This window comes from Dermacentor andersoni, chromosome 10 (assembly GCF_023375885.2).
Source record: "Dermacentor andersoni chromosome 10, qqDerAnde1_hic_scaffold, whole genome shotgun sequence".
Taxonomy (NCBI): Eukaryota; Metazoa; Arthropoda; class Arachnida; order Ixodida; family Ixodidae; genus Dermacentor; species Dermacentor andersoni.
Window position 1 is genome coordinate 75,640,726 of NC_092823.1, and position 18,526 is coordinate 75,659,251.

General features: G+C 47.5%; 1 protein-coding gene across 1 annotated transcript in view; it reads left to right on the forward strand.

The window, feature by feature from the left end:
- Nucleotides 1-1,424: 1,424 nt before the first annotated feature.
- Nucleotides 1,425-18,526, forward strand: part of LOC140213520 (uncharacterized) — a 51,275-nt gene continuing 34,173 nt past the window's right edge. Inside the window, exons 1-2 of the mRNA XM_072284774.1 lie at nucleotides 1,425-1,702; nucleotides 4,570-4,589. Of these exons, the coding sequence (XP_072140875.1) occupies nucleotides 1,433-1,702; nucleotides 4,570-4,589 (290 nt within the window). The 5' untranslated portion in view covers nucleotides 1,425-1,432. The remainder of the gene's footprint in view (nucleotides 1,703-4,569; nucleotides 4,590-18,526) is intronic.

Sequence of the window (18,526 nt, forward strand, 5' to 3'; positions counted from 1 at the left end):
GTGGATGCTTCGCATCCACTGGGCTTAACTTTGATAAGCCTCTAATTTTTTTATATTAAGTGATAATAAGTGGTAAGTTATGGCTGGCACGCAAGCAAATCTGAATGCACTTCAGTTATTTACGGTATTTTCAATATATTGGGTATGGAGTTCGCTTTGGTTCTGTACGTGTATTTTCATAATTTTTCCCCGGTATTTTCATACTACATACGAAGACCTGGAACATACTCGGTAATCTTAATGTGCCACGTTATTTATCTTCCGGTAAAATAAGCACCTCCTCTTGTTTTATGTGTAAGCAAAGTACAATGCATGTGTACTAAGCGCTGCCATAGATCATTAGATATAACTTACGTATACAAGTGAAACAGCGTTTCACGTGGGTTTTACGAAATTGCTTTTTTAAATTATAAAATCACCGGACAAGTTCTACGCACATATGTTTCACTAGCAAAGCTGAAACGAGCGGCCCTGGTATTTATCACTGGGTTAATCCCAGTAGCTCATTGAACGACGGCTTGGTAGGCTGCCGGGTCCTGGGTACGCATTTGGCACTTGCCCTCGGCTGAGCAATCCTGTTCTTGTTCCCGGGCTGTAGCATCGGCTAGTGGCGTTTGATCGAAAACTGCCTGCTCCCAAGGGGTACGCATGACACGTGGCCTACTCATTTCGCAGTAAGTGAGAAAGTGTTGCGCGCGCGGTAATGCAACACCACCTAGATAGCACAAGGCCCTTTGACTCCGGTCCATGACGTCATGTTCGCTGGCCCGACTGCCATCGAATCTAATGGGCATGCTGCGGAGTAAGCAAGAGATTTTTACGTCACAGCTCTTATCACGCCAGCCTTGTCAATGGAAATTTTGAACCAGGTAGCATATCCTCGTGGATTCAAGTGAACAGGCCTTGTGCTATCTCGGTGGTGGCGGCTAATTCCGCGCACCTGTAGCTCTTTTTTTTTTTCGTGCATGGGCATGAGGTTGCGCAGGAGTAGTCCTCGGCGTACAGGCGACTGACAGATGGACGCACGGACGAATTGTCTAGGCTCATTCAGATTCGCGGTAAACCACAAATATTTTACCGCTGACTTGGGAGACTTATGAACGCGGCCAACATCACATGTAGCAAAACCAAGTCTGAGGGGGAAGGTAGGCAACAGTACAATATGACTCATGTTGTTACAAAGCAAAATGTCTCGGGATAATTTACTATTTGCGCAAAATATTTTAACCAGATCCCCTCAGCGTTATGTGAGAACAAGGTTACAAATACTGAGTCTTATACTGGCAGTGATTTAAACTGTATGATTTAATAAGTGTCAATTGAGTTTGTTATGCGAAATTCCAATGAATGGCGTCGTTCGAAATTCCATCGCGATTCGGTAATGTCGTACAAATTTGCTGCATTCCTTTTCTTTTCGCAGATTGTCCCGACTATGGAACCGACTGGGAACAATCCCGGAGACAAACCGACCGATGTGGCGACAGCACAAGATAACCATACGTCTGTGAAGGCGAGCGCTACTTCTGACGAGATGTTGCCCTGCATTTGGTGTCCGGAGCTCCGTCCTAAAGAGCCTGCACAGATGCCCAGTGGGGGCAGCATTACTTCTCGAAGCTTGGTTCAGACCGGGTTTGAAACGGTACCTCGGTCCATGCGTCAGTGGGTGAAGGAAAGAAGCGACTTGCAGGATGTAACCTTAACGGTGAGCATAACAGTATCTGCAATTTTGCGGCATGGCAACATTCTAAGGCAGTGAAGCCAACTCTGTGTAGCGGAAACACGCTTCTTACTACGTACCTACATGTATTCAGTGAACGTCAATGTCTGCAGGCGATGTAGCGTGGAACAAAACGTAACGATTATTTGAACTGTATTGTTTAGAAAATTTTTCATTTGTTAAGGGCAGAATGCTTGCTCGGCAATCAATTTCCAGTAATTTCACTTTCTTGATTTCGGGTTGTGGATGGGCATGTTTGATTTTTTTGTAGCTGAAAGCAGAGATGGCTTGCATGAATCGTGGCGCATTTTAGCGACACTAACAAAATCAGAATTCATGTATCAGAAGCCAGCAATTATGGCCTCGTGGTGCTGAATAATGATGTCTTGATGTAATGGTGATAACCGTGACAGACAGTGCATCTAAAGCATCGTACGTACCACTGAACTAACAAGACAGGGATCACTGTAATTGAATTCAAGAGGTCGTAGTTACAAAATAAACATACCCTCCGCAAAAGTATTTGACGAGACTGTTTTCAGCAGGAAACAGAATTGCTATATATAAACACGGTAAGTTAGAATTCATCATTGCTGAGCGAACGCAGCTTAGGAACGATGTTTTCTGTCGTATTGGTCACGTCTACGCATATAAAAAGAATACTAGCTAGGCAATGGTGCGGATGGCGTAATGATGAAATTGAATTCTATATTCAGAGTGCCTTAAGAGCAAAAATTTCTGCTCTTTTTTGGAGCAAGTCGGACCCCATAGTGCAGCAGTTTGAGGGCGCATGTCGAATATTACAATGAACGAAGGAGATTGGGTATGAAGCCGAGATTACGCTATACGACTGTAAAGACGGCTGTGCGAAAATCTGCAGAATTGATGGGAAGTCTGTGTGAAGTATGATTCAGCTGTCCTTCACTGGTATCGTTCAATAAATGAATGGTATTGAATAAACAGTAGCAGACAGCACCGACGCGATTCCATGTTCTTTTGCAGGAAGGATTATTATAAGTTCGCAGCACTGGCATATCTTTAAAGTTAATAGCTTCTCTGGTTTACAGAGCTAGTGAGAGTAATTGAGAGCGAAGCTAATGTCATGGGGATGATCCGCCTATTGTAAAGCGGTGCAGGTTTGACGGGGAGAAGCGACTCTCTTCCGGCCTGCACGTGAAAGCTCTTTAATCACTTTGCTGTACACGTTCTTCGCCGAACCTTCAGACACAACGGCGGACATGCAAGACCTTTTTGTTCACCGAAGATTTAGATGTTGCAGCACGTGATTGCGATGTCTCATTCACGGTATCTGCGTTGACGGTTGCTGGTCGCATTCGTCTCCACAGTCCGCTGCGCGGTTTCTGTGGAGGTGGCCGCTTAGTTTTGCGCGCTAACCCCAGCTTCGCTCAGATCTCATCCCGTCGTTATCGGCCCGTTGTCATTATTCCATTGTCACTACGCCGTATTGGCCATGTCGCCATCGTTGTCAGGCTGTCATCTTCAACTTTAATATTCTGTCTTCGTCTCGACGTCATAATCCTGCGGTCATCAACACACTCTCAAGCTGTCTCCCAAAGACGTATCGACAGTAACTTGTGCCACATCAACACCGTTTTTGAAGCCAGTAGAATATTTAGAAGTATTGCTGATGCATGCACAAATATCTGTGGTTAGGAGAAGGTACTCGCTTGCTTTCATATTCACTATTGGGAGTTTCTACAAAATCATGTCTTGACAAAATCACTTCTCCCAAAGCCGCCTTTTGGGCTCAGGTAGTGAATATCCAGGTTTTTTCAGTGTCTTCAGGATTATTTTTTCAGTTGCTTTCTTACCCGCCGCGGTTGCTCTGTGGCTGTGGTGTTAGGCTGCCGAGCACAAGGTTGCGGGATCGAATCCCGGCCATGGCGGCCGCATTTCGATGGAGGCGAAATCCGGAAACACCCGTGCACTTAGATTTAGGTGGACGTTAAAGATCCCCAGGTGGTCGAAATTTCCGGAGTCTTCCACTACGGCGTGCCTCAAATCAGAAAGTGGTTTTGGCATGTAAAACCCTATAATTTAATTTAGTTTCTATCTTTCCTTTTTTTGCAGTCTAGCGCATTTAAGTAATCTGTAACGTTAGCAATAAAAAAAACTTACTAAAGATTACTCCTAATAGTGCTTTCAGTATTGATTTACCTATTTTTCATGCATTGCTAACGAGAGTACACACTTCGCCGCCGTGAAATGTATTCGCCGAACAGTCTCGCTGACGAGGGTGACCTGCAGTAAGCGTCCCTAACGGGTCCCATGCGACAGCCTGCGAATGACACTAGCGGCGAAGTGCACTCGTTCAAAGTGCGCTTGAGATTCCCCGTGCGACAGGGGTATAATATTTTTGTTTCCCACCTTTGCGGAATGCTTTTGACCATGCTGGTTTAGTAATGCGACAAAGAAGTCAGGAGGTATCCTTCCCAATTTCTCCCTTCAATCAACCTCATATATAATTTTCTGTGAGTCCCTTTTTGTTTGTTGAGTAGTCCTGTCACAAGTGTTATTGGGCGATCAGGTTTCCGAATCACACGTTATTTTCTTCAGATTCCCTATACTATGTCTCTACAGCTGTCTGCTTTATACTGTTATGTATACATACCTGTAGACATGTATGTCGCTCGGTTGAAAGTAGTGGCATGTTTTTCCTTCCATTAATCAGTTCCTCCACATGTGTTCTAAATGTATGCGCTTTGCTTCTGCTTTTATTACTATTTCCGACTAAACTATAATTTCACTTTGTTTCCTGTACCCTCATCTAATATTCTCGGAAAGGGCATCCTGTGTGAAATTAATGTATATGTACGTCTTTCCCGTTTCAGTTCACAACGTGGGAGAGAAGGTGAGTGCAACAAAGTTATTTACTACTTGCTAAATATTTATGAGAGAGAACCCTAGCGATACCTATCTTTTGGGCGTGCCAATCACCTTGACTACATCCTGCGTCACAGTTCCCAACTACTTCAGAAAATGTCTTGTACGGCTCAGTTGTTTTTACTGAACAGTATCATAGAAAAAAGTCTTTGCTGAAAATATGGCATTTACGAAGCCTTCATGACAGGGGGTTTCTGAATCGGGAATAGCCTATGGAGAAGCACGCTACCTGGCAGCGCAAAGAACTATTGTATTTGAGCCAGTAGCGATTCAAAAACAAGGTCAGGAGTGTTACAAGACACCGGCAACAACAACGCCCTACACGGTATATTACTAGATTGTCCGCGATCCGATCAATGATTTTTCATTGTAATGTGTAGATAGCAAGCACCTGCAAAGCCTACTTCTGCCATGCAAACGGCTTCGCTACTCGACATTCCAGCAGGCCAGAATCACTACCATATTATGAATTATAAAACTTCGCTTCCTACACTTCGAATCAAATTGAATACATTGATATGTCATGTTTCCCCCTGGTTATTGCGACTCCGTTATAAGATGTACAAACGTTATTATTGCATAATACTGTAGCCGGGATTAAATATTAGATAACTACTAAAGCCGCTGATATATATATATATATATATATATATATATATATATATATATATATATATATATGTATGCTTAGCAGCTAACCGCGGCGGCATACGATTGGGTGATGATAGGGACAGGCCCATCTAGTAACAGTTAGGGATTCTGTACATATATATATATATATATATATATATATATATATATATATATATATATATATATATATATATATATATATATATATATATATATATATTAGCGGCCGACGTGCGATTCCTGTGGGTGCGAGGAGACCATCGAGCACTTATTGTGCACCTGCCAGCGCTACGATGTACAACGCCTCTCTCTGCTGGAAACTTTACACCGACTGGACATAAGACCGTTCAACGAGTCAAAGATACTCGGACCGTGGCGACACCCGACACTGGCACGAAAAGCGAATCATGCATTACTGCAATACTTGAAGTCCACCGGCTCACGAGACCGTTCATAGTGTCCCTGTACATAGTGTCCCGCCCACACGCACTCAGTGCTCACTTTCTACCCTTTTTCTCTTTCTATTCCCCCTTCCCCCATCCCGGTGTAGGGTAGCAAACCGGATGCTCTTCTGGTTGACCTCCCTGCCTTTCCTATCGTTGCTTTTTTCTCTCTCTCTCTTTCGGACAAGGAGGCCAACAACGCGCCAGTGCTACAGCGCTACTGAACTTTGTTAATTTGAAGTGAAGCGATTGTGAAATCTTGCTTCGCAGTCCTGAGATTATTCGCGAGATATTTATTGGGAAATGAAAATGAGCGTGGAAGAAAGTGCAGAAAATGATGTCAGAGTTCTGTTTATTATTCTTCATCGTCAAATTCTTTGCTTGCCATGCAGAGTGGAGCCTTATAACGTACGTGGTGGATATATGTGCTCGGGAGAGTTTAGAGTGACTAAAGATTGATAGACGTTTAGGATGTGAACTTTGCCCTGTTTTCGTTGGTTGGAAGCGCATTGTAGATATTGAAAAAATCTACTTCTTTATCCCATTCCCGGGGACTACTTTTGACCCGCTAACAAGCTTAAGGTATAGCCTAGCGCAAGACAGGCCTGCTTAAATAGTAACATTTTGGAAAGTTATCCTTGATTGCATCTGTTTAGGTTGTCTGTCGAACCGGCCGAACCTTGTGTAACGAGATTTCATGCTTGACGCTCTTTCCTACTTTCTGGAAGGTACGCGTGATTACTCTCGAAAATTCGATGAGTCATGTTTAAATTGCCGACGCGTCTCACCTTTTGTTCAGCCTTCGACGATCGATGCATGTGAACGTCACTATCTTTCTTAATTATGGGGTTCTACGTGCCAAAACCACTTTCCGATGATGAGGCTTGCCGTAGTGGAGGACTCCGGAAATTTCGACCACCTGCGGTTCTTTAACGTGCACCTAAACCTAAGTACACGGGTGTTTTCCCATTTCGTCCCCATCGAAATGCGGCCGCCGTGGCCGGGATTGAGCTTAACTTTTATTAGTCCGTATTTCTCCGGCCAAGAAAGAATGTTTTCTTTCTCGTCGTTGTGATAATGTGTAATCCTGCGTCTTCACGAAAGTGTGACAATGGAAGCTTATCGATTTAATAGGATTACTCACCAGTGCCAAAATATTATAGTCTGGCTGGCTAGATTGTTATAAAAAGCAGATCAAAAGCGAAGAACGCTATTCTTAATTGGAATGTCACAAATGAACTGTAGCAGATCCAACGAGTTGAATCTATATACTGCGAAGCTTTGCTTCAGTGTATTTAAAAAGTCGAAACGCAAGTAAACAAAAGCACGCACGCAGAGAAGCGCGGGTGCCACTAAATTAAAATTCGCCTTTTGTTAAGCAGAGTTGCTGACTACTCGCAAGTACGACGGACGCCTTGAATGCATCAAGGTTTTACAGGCAGCATGCGCATACTTACATAAAGCAATTCGAATTCATTCTATCCAGAAGAAGCGTTTAGTTGCTCACCACCCACGGTCACGAAAGCCACAGTAATAACATTCTTATTGGAGTTTGCATAAGATAAATGTAGCGAGGCGAAGAGAGGAAAAAAATATATGCTTAACAGCATATCGTATAGCCATGAGAAAACTGCAGGAGTGCAGCCACTCGCCATCGCATTGCAACTATGGTGCGCCGGAGCGCGTAGAACATGCCAACGGACCCACCATACGGGCTCACTATCCCGCACGTGTGTGTGACGCGTAGATAATTTGTCTCTCCTCCCTCCTCCTGTGTGACGCTTCCCAAATGTGTACCTGGATGCCGGCACGGTTCTAGTTAGTTGGCCCTAGTCCAGAAAAAAGCTGCTTTGCCGCACTGGAAGGTCGTTCAACGACGAGCAGGCGAGGAGGTAACCCCGGTCGGAAGTGGCGATAGGAGGATGCAGCCCAGGGAGTGTCCCCATTTGCCGAACATGGCACCACTTGCGGAGGTGCTACCATTGCTTAAAATTTACATTTGCAGGGGCTTGCCGATTGGGTGAAAATTATGACACCTGCACTGGATAGACCATTGGCTGAAAATGACGTCGCCAACTCCTGCACTCAATAGCAAGATCCAATGGCATGTTGCAAAGACCCTTGTCAGTTTTGAAGTACTTTAAATTCCTTTTTACTCAACCTTTTCTTTGTTATGCAAAAAGAGGTGAGGCGTGCAGACAGGGCACAAGAGCGGAGATGTGGACAACACGAACACGTTCGTATTGTCCACTTGTCTACTCTTTTGTCCTGTGTGCACGCCTCACCTCTTTTTGCATAATGAATCCTTACCAACTAGCTCAGCTTTCTGTCGTTCTAAGCTTTTCTTCGTCTTGATTTCAACGTGAGCGTTGGATCAGCGAAAACTTTCTATTCGGGGGAACATGAAATTCGTGCTGACAGTACAGGATGCAGTAGTCATGTAGTAGAACAAGTGTACTGTGCAGAAGGTTGCACGAAATTATGAAAGCTTCAATGTAACAACTAACATGATGGGGAGAAAGCGTAAAGATCAGGTCTAAAGACTCAGTACTCTCAACAACTCCCCTCTCTTCAGTGAGGTGCTAACACAATTTTGGGTGTGGAAGCAAGAATAGGATTAAATATATCTTTTGACATTGATGATCAGGCAGCATATTTGAAAATGTTGTGCATATAGAGGGCGGAGTGTGGGGAGCGGGAAAATCACAATTTTATTGTTACTTCTGGGAGGTCAACAAAACAGAAATCTGAAAGCGCTAAAAATTTCGCAGGAACATTCAAGACTGCTTACGTGTGGGAGTGCTAAAGCATTGTTGTACCTTTAGTGAAATGTTTATTTCCGTACGTTCCTTGTCCGCGCATGCCCTTGCTTGCTTTCTAACTGCGCCCCGGTAAGGACAAATCAAAACGCGCCAAGCTTTTCAATGCATTCGCCTGCACGCGAGGAGTTCATAACTGGACAGACTGCTCAATTGAACAATAATGTTTTTTTTATTTATTTTGTACGGTCATTTTGTACACTCATAGCATGACGCCACGTTCTCCCTCTTGGCTGCGGCGTCTGGAACCGAACGATACATGCACTATGCTACGCGACTAGTCAGCCAGGTGGCTGCGACGTGGCGTGTGCCGTGACGCACCCACGATACTGACTTCCATACAGCAGGTGCAACGCTGTGGAGGCCTGAGATACTTTTTTACAATGGCTGAGTTCGCACTTAGAAATAGTTCGGCGTCTTATGACCGACTCTTGTGCAGATGTTTTTTTATATAAAGTCAGTTCTGAATGAAATTAGGAATTTGCCCTTAGAAGCCGACAAACCATGCGCTCATTCTGCTTCTAACACGTTGTTTTATATCAATTTACTTTTCGTTGTTTTTTATTTGCATCGCGTTGCGACAGGCCCACGTGCATGTTCGCGCGAGGAAACGCCGCTGGCGCACAGTGAATCATAGACAGAACGCGTGGGGTGATAAAATTTGGACGCCGTACTGCATGCATAGCTTCCACAGCGTTACACTTGATGTATGAAACGGAGTATATTCACACGTTTAGTCAACCAGAACCGTGGAACCGCCGTGGAGAAGAAGAAGAGGCTTGTTTGAACGGCCGCGTTTGCGATGAGCTCCGCTGGAAACAGCGCATCGGCCCTCGGCCAAGGATCACACCCACCGTCAACTACTGATTTCGGTAATTATAAAGTCGTTCTCCCTCGTCTACCGACTGGCAACACCGTTCTCAATTCAGTTTTCCTGCATGCTGACCTGGCAGGGCGGCCGTATCGGGCCCCGGACTTTCGCGATGCTCTCCTTTCAGTGCTAAATGCAACTGATATCCTTGGCGCTGGACAATACCAGATGAGCCATTTGTGGTTGGTGATATGTGTTAACAGCATCGCGAAACAGAAACTTGTCGAGAAAGGCGAGTTGCTGGTGAAAGGCCTCAAGTGCCTTGTCATAGACCCGGAATGCAAAAATATCAAGGTGAAGCTTCTTTGGCTTCTCCCACACCTCGAACAGACGGATTGTTGAAGCGCTAGAGCCATATGGCACATTGCAATCCATCACGAGTGAAATGTGGCTGTGTGATGATATGGAGGGCTGGAAAATTACTAATCGAGACGTAGCGTTCACATTGAAAGGAGCATAGGAGCATATACGGCGAACAGTGCCTTACCTTGATTCCTGGCCGACCACCACTTTGCCTCCGGTGCAACAGAGTTGGGCATATCCGGCAACAATGTAGAACACCACGCTGCAGTAACTGTCACCGCTATGGTCACCCTGCAGATGCATGCATCGGAACGTCCGCTGACAAACTTCATAGAAAAAGACCAGCTAAGGATGATGCGATCACCGATCATCTAATGGACGTGAGCGAAGTTGTGGACGCAACTCGCGAAACACTCCCTGAGACTTATCGACAAGAACAGATTAAGCCGTCATCGGCTGACATTAGCCTTAGCCAGAAGCCTGCGAGCGATGATGAGACTAAGGTGCCTCACGACGAACCAACTGTGTCTTGGGCAGAATCTCCACCAGTTCAAGATCGCCCACCGTCAGTGGAAGCTAGATCGATGTGCGAGGCCGCCAAGAAGCGTCCAGCGCCATCCGACAATCCATCGCCCTCGGCAGAGGAGGCTTGCGTTCCCAAGGTGTCAAAGTTGACAAAACCGCTCCGGGGAACACCTGCACCTGCTGATGTCCCTTGTGTTAACGTGCACCAAAAAGTCCATAGTGCATCACGTCATCAAGAAGGGAGTGGTGCGCCTCTGGTGCCGCGTTTAGACGCTCCACCTACATATGTAATCATGGCGGCCGCTCTTCCCTTCCATTTTGGCACTTTAAATGTCCGTGGCTTACGAAGTAAGCAACGGCAAGTACAGCTTCTTCAATTGTTACGCAATAGAAGATTAGATATTGCTGCTATCCAAGAAACAAAGACTGAATCCGACGAAAACACAGAAGTAGCTCTATCTCCATTCATATCTGACTATAATGTCTGTGTCAGCCATGCAGTAGGCGTTTCCGCAGGCTGTATGGTATTTGTTAGCAAACATTTACAATGTGATTTGGTACACTTGTTTACAGATAGGGGAGGGCGCCTAATCTGCTGCAATATTGATATCAGTGGCACGAGATCTAGATTTGTGTGTGTTTACGCCCGGAACAAGTTACGTGAACGCGAGTGTTTCTTCTTATCTCTAGAACATCATTTCTGTACTGATCGTGCATTGGTCCTCTTTCGAGACTTCAATTGTGTATGTAACGCGCAAGGTCATACCTCACTGAAGGTGAGTCATGATCCAAGTAGTGATGCGTCGCAACGCCTGATATGTGATTATCAGCTTGTGGACATTGGGGAAAATGAAAAGGCGGGATGTCGATATACGCACTTCCAGGGTACCTCGCATGCAAGGCTTGACCGAATAATCGTTTCACTTAGTGCGCTACCTCTTATTCATGGTTACACTGTGCACCCTATATTCTGTAGTGACCATTGCCTAGCCTCAGCATCGTTTGGCAGCCGTCGGCTGCCAAACGATGCTGAGTAATGACCCGTCCATTTCATTACTCGTCCGTGTCTTTTTTAGCGCAGTTCCCTTCCTTAAGTCGGTACCAAAGTCGGCGTATGTACTGGGAGCTGTGGAAGTTTAATAACCAGTTACTTTCGCGTGAGTGTTTCTTAAATCGTGTTACTGAGCTTATAGCTCATGTGTCTTGCCGCAAGGACTTGCCACTCTTTGCTTTGTGGGAATTATTCAAACAGGAAGCTAAAATGATAGCTATCGAAGAATCATCAATATTAGCCTATGAAAAAAAGAATAATTACAAAGCATTGTATAGACTTTTGAAAGAATTGCATGAGCTTGCATGCCTACATCCGGGTCAATATATTTATTATATTCATAAGGTCAAGGCACAGGTACAAACTTCGAACGCAGAAAAATACACAGGTGCACTAGTGCGGGCGCGAGAGCAGCGTTTACTGGAAGAAAAGCCTTGCACTAGGGCCCCTTGGTGATGAGCGCCGACACGCGCTGTCTAAACAAATACTAGCGATAGAGAATGGTGGAATCATTGCTAACGAGCCTACTTTAATAACTTAAGCATTTTTTGAACATCATCAAAAACTATTTCGAGACCATATGCCATTGGATACAGATGCTGCCAGAAAAAAATGTATCGTTGCTGCCCCAGTCAAATTAGGATGAGTACGATTATACAAATGAAAACATTGATATGAATGAGGTGACTTCATGCATAGATTCGTTAGCGAAGGGCAAGACGCCCGGCCCGGATAGCCTTACTGCCGAATTTTATCAGTGTTTTCGTTCCCTCTTATCGCCATTATTACTTCAGGTGTACCGAGAGGCCATGCAAGTAGGGTACCTAACCGCCACGATGTACGAAGGACACACCGTCCTTATAGCCAAAAGCGATGATGAAAAGAAATTGCAAAAATTTGACGGATATCGGCCTATCTCATTATGCAATGTGGATTATAAAATTTTTGCTAAGGTATTAGCTAACCGTTTGCAAGTTCTAAGATCTGTGATCAGTGATCATCAAACATGTGGCATCGTGGGCCGGCCGGTCCATTCAGACGAACATTCATGTTGCGAGATCGGTGCTAGAGTGTGTAACTGAGGGATTAGACAGGTGGCAATGGTACAGCTAGATCTGGCTAAGGCGTTCGACAGGCAGACTCATTCATTTCTGTTTACTTTACTAGAGCATATAAATATCGGATCTCTGCTCCTTAGAGGTGTCAGGATATGTTATGCTAATGGCTCAACGTGGCTTATAGTGAATCGCTCTCTCCCGATCCGATTAGGCTTTTATCATCAGTACGACAAGAATGCCCTTTCACACCGCTTCTGTTCTGCTTGTATTTAGAGCCACTTTGTAGCAGCATTCTGAAAGAACAAAATTTCCAAGGGTTTATATTACTGACTAATGAGGTTCGGGTTCTTGCGTATGCAAACGACGTGACCTTTTTCTGTACCAATAAAAAGAGTGCAAACACTGATCTTGCAATTAAAGAAGAATTTTGTGCTGCTTTTCGTTCAAGCGTTAACATTGAAAAAAGTTCAGGTTTTTGGTTTGGATTGTGGGCCACAATGCCATCACATTACGCAGGAATTCAATGCAAAGAAGATCTGCGTTATTTAGGCGTGCCTCTCTCACAGTATAGAAATAGCAACGCTCATTGGTCGGGAGAAGTTCACAAAATTCAACCTAAAGTGAATTAATGGTGAGGGCGGAATTTGTGAATGTTCATTCGTGCTGAAGTGTGGAACGTGTTCTTAGCTTCCCGTCTTATGTATGTGCTACAAGTACTGCATTGCTCAAGACTTCGCCTTCAGTCACTGCATCGCGTATTAACATTCATTTGGAGTTCGAGCTGTGAATGGATCCGGCACGACAATCTGCTTCTCCCCCTTGAACGAGGTGGTCTAGGATTAGTACACCTCTTCGTCCGGCAAATTATGTCTCGCCTGTTTTTCTTTCGAGACAGTGACCATCCGTTCTTGCGTGAAATGTTGCAACTGCGTTTAGTTCATTATGTTCCTAACATAGTAGTGTCATCAAATGTCAAAGATGTCTCACAGACTCCTTGGGGCTTTCTCAAGGAGGTCGTTGACACATTTCTTTTCGATGGGGTGGTGGATATCGCAACCGACGCCGTCTGTGGTAGTTCACGATGGCTGAATACTCCAGGTCGACAGGGTCCAAGTCTTCTGCAGCCGGCGTGATGAGTGCTCGGTTATGTACGAATTCTCGAGCTGCTCTGTCGGCTTGCAGGTTGCCCGTAATGCCAGTGTGGCCCGGTATCCAGATGATAGTTTGGGTGGTGAAGTCCTCAGAGTCCTCCTTGAGTATTGCGGCTAGGACTTGTGCAGCAGGTCTTCCAATTCTACCCTGTAGAAAGTTGCGACAGGCCTGCTGGGAATCCGTGAGGATCGTCAATGGTTGGTTTGCGTGTAGGCCCTCGCGGATGGCTAACGCGATGGCCAGCTCTTCGGCTTCCGTAATCGTGCAGGGGCGGGTCGATGCCACGGAGGTAACGTGGCCTCGGTGGTCGCATGCCACTGCAACTGCGCCCTTGGTGTTCGTCCCATACATGGCGGCGTCCGTAAAACGGGCCGTTGTACAGAACCTGAACTCTTTCTCCATGTACTGGGCCCTTGCTCTCCTCCTGCCGGAGTGTAGGTTAGGGTCCATGTTGCGTGGTATCGGGGCAACGTGAAACCTGTCCTGGACGTGACGAGGTATCAAGCAGGTTTCTTGGGTTCGTGTTGTTATTGCTGGAAACCCGAAGGTTTGTAGGACCTGCCGGCCCGTGCGAGTCCGCGCAAGTCTCTGTTGTTGCGAGACGTAATGGGCTTCTGTCAGTTCGCGGAGGGTGTTGTGCAACCCTAGCGCCAATAATTTTTCAGTCGATGTACTCATCGGCAGGCGGAGAGCGGTTTTCAAAGCCATCCTCAAAAGTGTGTCGGTCTGCTTTGTCTCGGACTTTGTGAGGTGGTAGTAAGGCAGGCTGTATGTGATTCTGCTCACCACCAGGCTACTGACCAGTCGGAGGGTGTCCCTTTCCTTCATGCCTCTGTTCTTGGATGTTACGCGGGAGATCATGCGTGATACCGCCTTGACACTGGTTTTAAGGAGTGTAAGGGTGTGTGTGGCCCGCTGGTTGGACTGCAGCCACATGCCCAGCACCCTCAGCAATGGCTTCTCTGGTATGAGGCCCCCGTTGAGGCGTACCTCGAGTCTTCTGTTGGGTCTGTGGGGACTGTGTGGTTACCCCGGCCTCGCCAGACTCATAGGAGCTCAGATTTCTCGGGGGAGCATTGTAGACCCCGTTGGCCGACGTAATCTTGGATGAGATTTGCTGCAGTTTGCAGCCGTTCTTCTTTTCCAACAAGGGACCCTGTTGTGGTTCAGAGCGTTATATCGTCTGCGTAGATTGCGTGCCGAAGACCTGCTACGTCCTGCAGTTTGCTTGCGAGACCAATCATGGCGACGTTGAACAGTGTGGGAGAGATGACAGCACCTTGTGGTGTGCCCTTGTTGGGAGGTTGGTACACTGGAGTCTGGATCTCTCCCATCTTCAGCTCCGCCGTGCGGTGGCTCAGGAAGCTCTGAACATACTTGTACGTTCGATCGCCGCAGTTGGTGTTGGCCAGCCCTTCTAGGATTCCTTGGTGGCTAACGTTGTCGAAAGTCCCTTTGATGTCGATTGCTAGGATGACGTGTTCGCCACTGCGGGAAATGTTACTGAGGACTTCTTCCTTGATTTGAAGTAGCACATCTTGTGTGGACAGGCCTGCGCGGAAACCGAACATGGTGTCCGGCAGGTGTTTGTTATCTTCCAAGTGTCTCTGTAGTCTCGTGTTTATAATTTTTTCGTACACCTTGCCGAGGCAGGACGTGAGCGATATGGGTCTGAGGTTTTCAATTGCCAATTTCTTGCCCGGTTTAGGGATCATGATTATTCGTGCGTGTTTCCACATCGCCGGTACCGTACCTTGTTCCCAGTGTTGGTTGAGAAAGGCCGTGAGCGCGGAGATAGACTTGTCGCTCAGGTTTCTGATCATCGAATTCGTGATTTGGTCCGTGCCCGCCGCTGTGTTACGGGTGGTGGCTGCGATGACTGCTCTCAATTCGTTTTCGGTTATAGGTTCGTCCATTAGTGGGTTGGGTTGTCCTGTGTAGGGTGTTCTACATGATTGTGTGGGAGTGGGATCTCCATAGCACTTGGTCTTGATGGCATCGATGAGGTCTTGTTGGCTGCCTGGGTAGGTGTGTAGTAACCGTTCCAGAGCCCTGTGTCCTTCTCCTTTGGTTTTGGTGGGGTCCAGGATGGCTTTGAGGATGCGCCGTGTCCAGCGTGCCGTGTCCAGCGTGCCGTGTCCAGCGTGCCACCGAAGGAGTCACAGAATCTATACCAGTTTGCTGAGGCAAGTTGCATGGCATATTCTTCTGCTTCCGCTGTTATTCGTGCCATGCGCGTCTTCAGTTTCCTGTTATATTTCTGTTTTTTCCAGCGGCGGGTAAGGCCCCTTTTGGCATCCCACAGGTGTAGTAAGTGGGGATCCACCTCTGGGGTCTCTTCCGTTCTGGCGATTTTCTTTGTGTGGCGTTGTTTATGTCGACGGAGATTGTCGCACCAGTCTTCCAGGTTCGTGATTGTGTCGGCATCCTGTTCTTGGGCTTCCCTGATTTTTCACCAGTCAGTGAGTTTAGCTGTGCCGATCTGCCTGCGTAGGCGTCTAGTCTGTAGTGTTATGTTTAGTATGTAGTGATCGCTGCCTAGGTTTTCGAGTGTGTTGAGCCATTCGGCTCGCGTGGTTTGAGTGATGAAGGCGAGGTCGGGAGTGGTGTCGCGTGTTACGCTGTTCCCTTCCCTCGTCGGTATGTTCGGGTCTGTGATGAGTGTGAGGTGACATTGTTCAATTAGTGTTTGTAGCTGGAGACCCTTCCAATCCTGCCTCTGGTACCCCCATAGCGTGTTCTGAGCGTTGAAGTCGCCTATGACTACCTGGGGACTGTCTTTAGCGAGGCGGAGGGTGTCCCCAAAGAGTTTTCCTATGTTTGCCCGCCTTTGGCTGGGGGGGGGGGGGGGGGGGGGGGCAATAAATGTTGAGGATGAAGGCGCTCTGTTTCTGGTTGCCTTTGTATATTATTTCAAAAAGTACATGTAGTATGTCCACGTCGTCTATGCGTTTGTGTTCTATGGTTGTGATGTTTCTGTCTACTAGTGTGGCTACCTTCCACTTGTCGTCTTGACTTGTGTGGTATTCTTCGTAGCCATGTAGTGTTGGTCGGGTACCGGGCCCTTGTAGGGCTATGACCCCCGGTGGCTTTGAGGAATGGGCGATCAATTGTGTCAGCAGGCCTTTCTTCCTCCGGTACCCACGGCAGTTCCATTGCCAAATTTCTAAGTTTTCTTTGACTTGCCTGTATCGTCTAGGCATTGTTGGACGTTGTGGTCGGTGATGTTACGATTTGGTTCGGTGCTGCTACAGGTGTGGCCTTGTAAAGGTTCTGTCGTAGCGTCTTTCGTAGTTTTATGGAGTGAAGCTGTTTCCTAAGCTTGCTATCTACAGTGGATTCCATGTGTTTTATTGCTGCATCTGTGCGTTGTATTGCAGTCTGTGTTATTTGTTCCAACTGGGCGCGTGTAGCGTCCATGAAGGCTTGCATCTGGGTGCGGATGGCGTCGACATGGGTTTGTAGGTCAATGATGTCCTTGTGCGGAGCCATCTCTTGTGGTATTTGTGTGAGCTGTATCACTTGTTGTTTGAGTTGTCTGTTTTCTTGTGTGAGTGTTTGTATCTGTGCGCGCATGGTGGCGAGTTCCTGTTCCAATTTAACAGTAGGTGGCGTCTGTGGGTTTTTATACAAAGGGGAGGCTACTGCTGCCCAGCTTACCTCGTGTTCTTTGGTGGTAGTCCTCTTGAGTGAGGCTTCCTTGGTCTTTCGGTGGTGTTGCTGGGGCCTCTTGTCTTTGAGTGCCGCGGTGGCTGGTGCTGCCTGCTGTCCTTGTTTGGGCGTTGACCGAGATCGCCGTCTGGGCGACCGAAAGTGAGACCGGGGGCGAGAGCAGGAGCGGGACCTGGACCTTGGGTAGGAACCGGACCGGGATCCGTAGATGCTCGGAGACTCCGAGTAGTCAGAGTCTTCCCGCTCGGAGCTGAACCATCGCGGGCGAAGGTCAGCCGCCTTGGTCGACTGAGTGACCGGGCGAGGCTGTCGTTGGGTTTTGGGTGTGGTGGTAGAGGTAGACTTCCATCTGGGTGGAATGCGCTTGAGCTTGTTGTTGCACTCTGTTGCGGCCGTGAGATGGGCCCCTCCGCACAGGGCGCACTTCGGAACACAAGTGTGTCCGGCGTCTGTGATAATGTGGTTGCAAACGTTGCACGCACGAACCGTTGGGTTGGGGCAGACGTCTGGTCGGTGTCCGGTGATTCTACAGATGGAGCAGAACTGTCTTATCGGCTGGTAGTCTCGGCAAGGCATCTCCCCTCCGTAGTAATACACAAATCTAGGCACCTGGGGTCCCTCGAAGTGGAATAGGGCTGTCTGGGATTGTCCCAGCATACGGGCCCGCACGATACGGACTCCATGTGTGCGGACCCGAAGATTCGCCATAAGCTCTTCTTCGCCGGTGCCTGCGTCGATGCCGTGTACGACACCTTTAAGCAGGCCCTCGGGTGTTGATAGATACACCTTCACAGGGTGTGATCGTGCCTGAAAGGTGAGGCTTATAATTTTCATGAGGGAGGCCGCCGTGGCCTCGTGAGGGGTGCTGACGATGATGATGTTCGAGCTATGTCGCAGGCGGACGATGAAATCATCCCCCTTGAAGGTCGGCGCACCTGCGGTGGCTTGGACGATCGCCTTGGCCACCTGGTGGGTCTGTAGTTTTCGAACTATGAGGCCCGGGGTCGGGCGGATAATGATTTTGTCAGTGCGCGGGAGTGGAGGCGCGCGTCGGCGAGGCCTGCTCCTTGCAGCCGCGTCTTCAGAAATAGGTGTTCCGGCTCCGCGCTCTTCGCAGGTAGCTTGCGACGTGGCTTTCGCGGCGGCGGCTGGCGCCTGGGTTAGAGCTAGCCCTAACGGTGTGGCTTTCGATGGTGGGGTTTGCCCGACTGGGTCTTGCTCACCAGTGGATTGTTGTTTTTGAAGACGGCGTTTCCCATGAAGGGAAACGACCGTTTGCCACTGAGATTCTTGATTGTGGAGCTGCTCCGAGAGGACGGGAGACGGCCCAGGCAAGGCCTCGTCAAGCATGGGTCTCGGGTGACTCTCGGATACGACT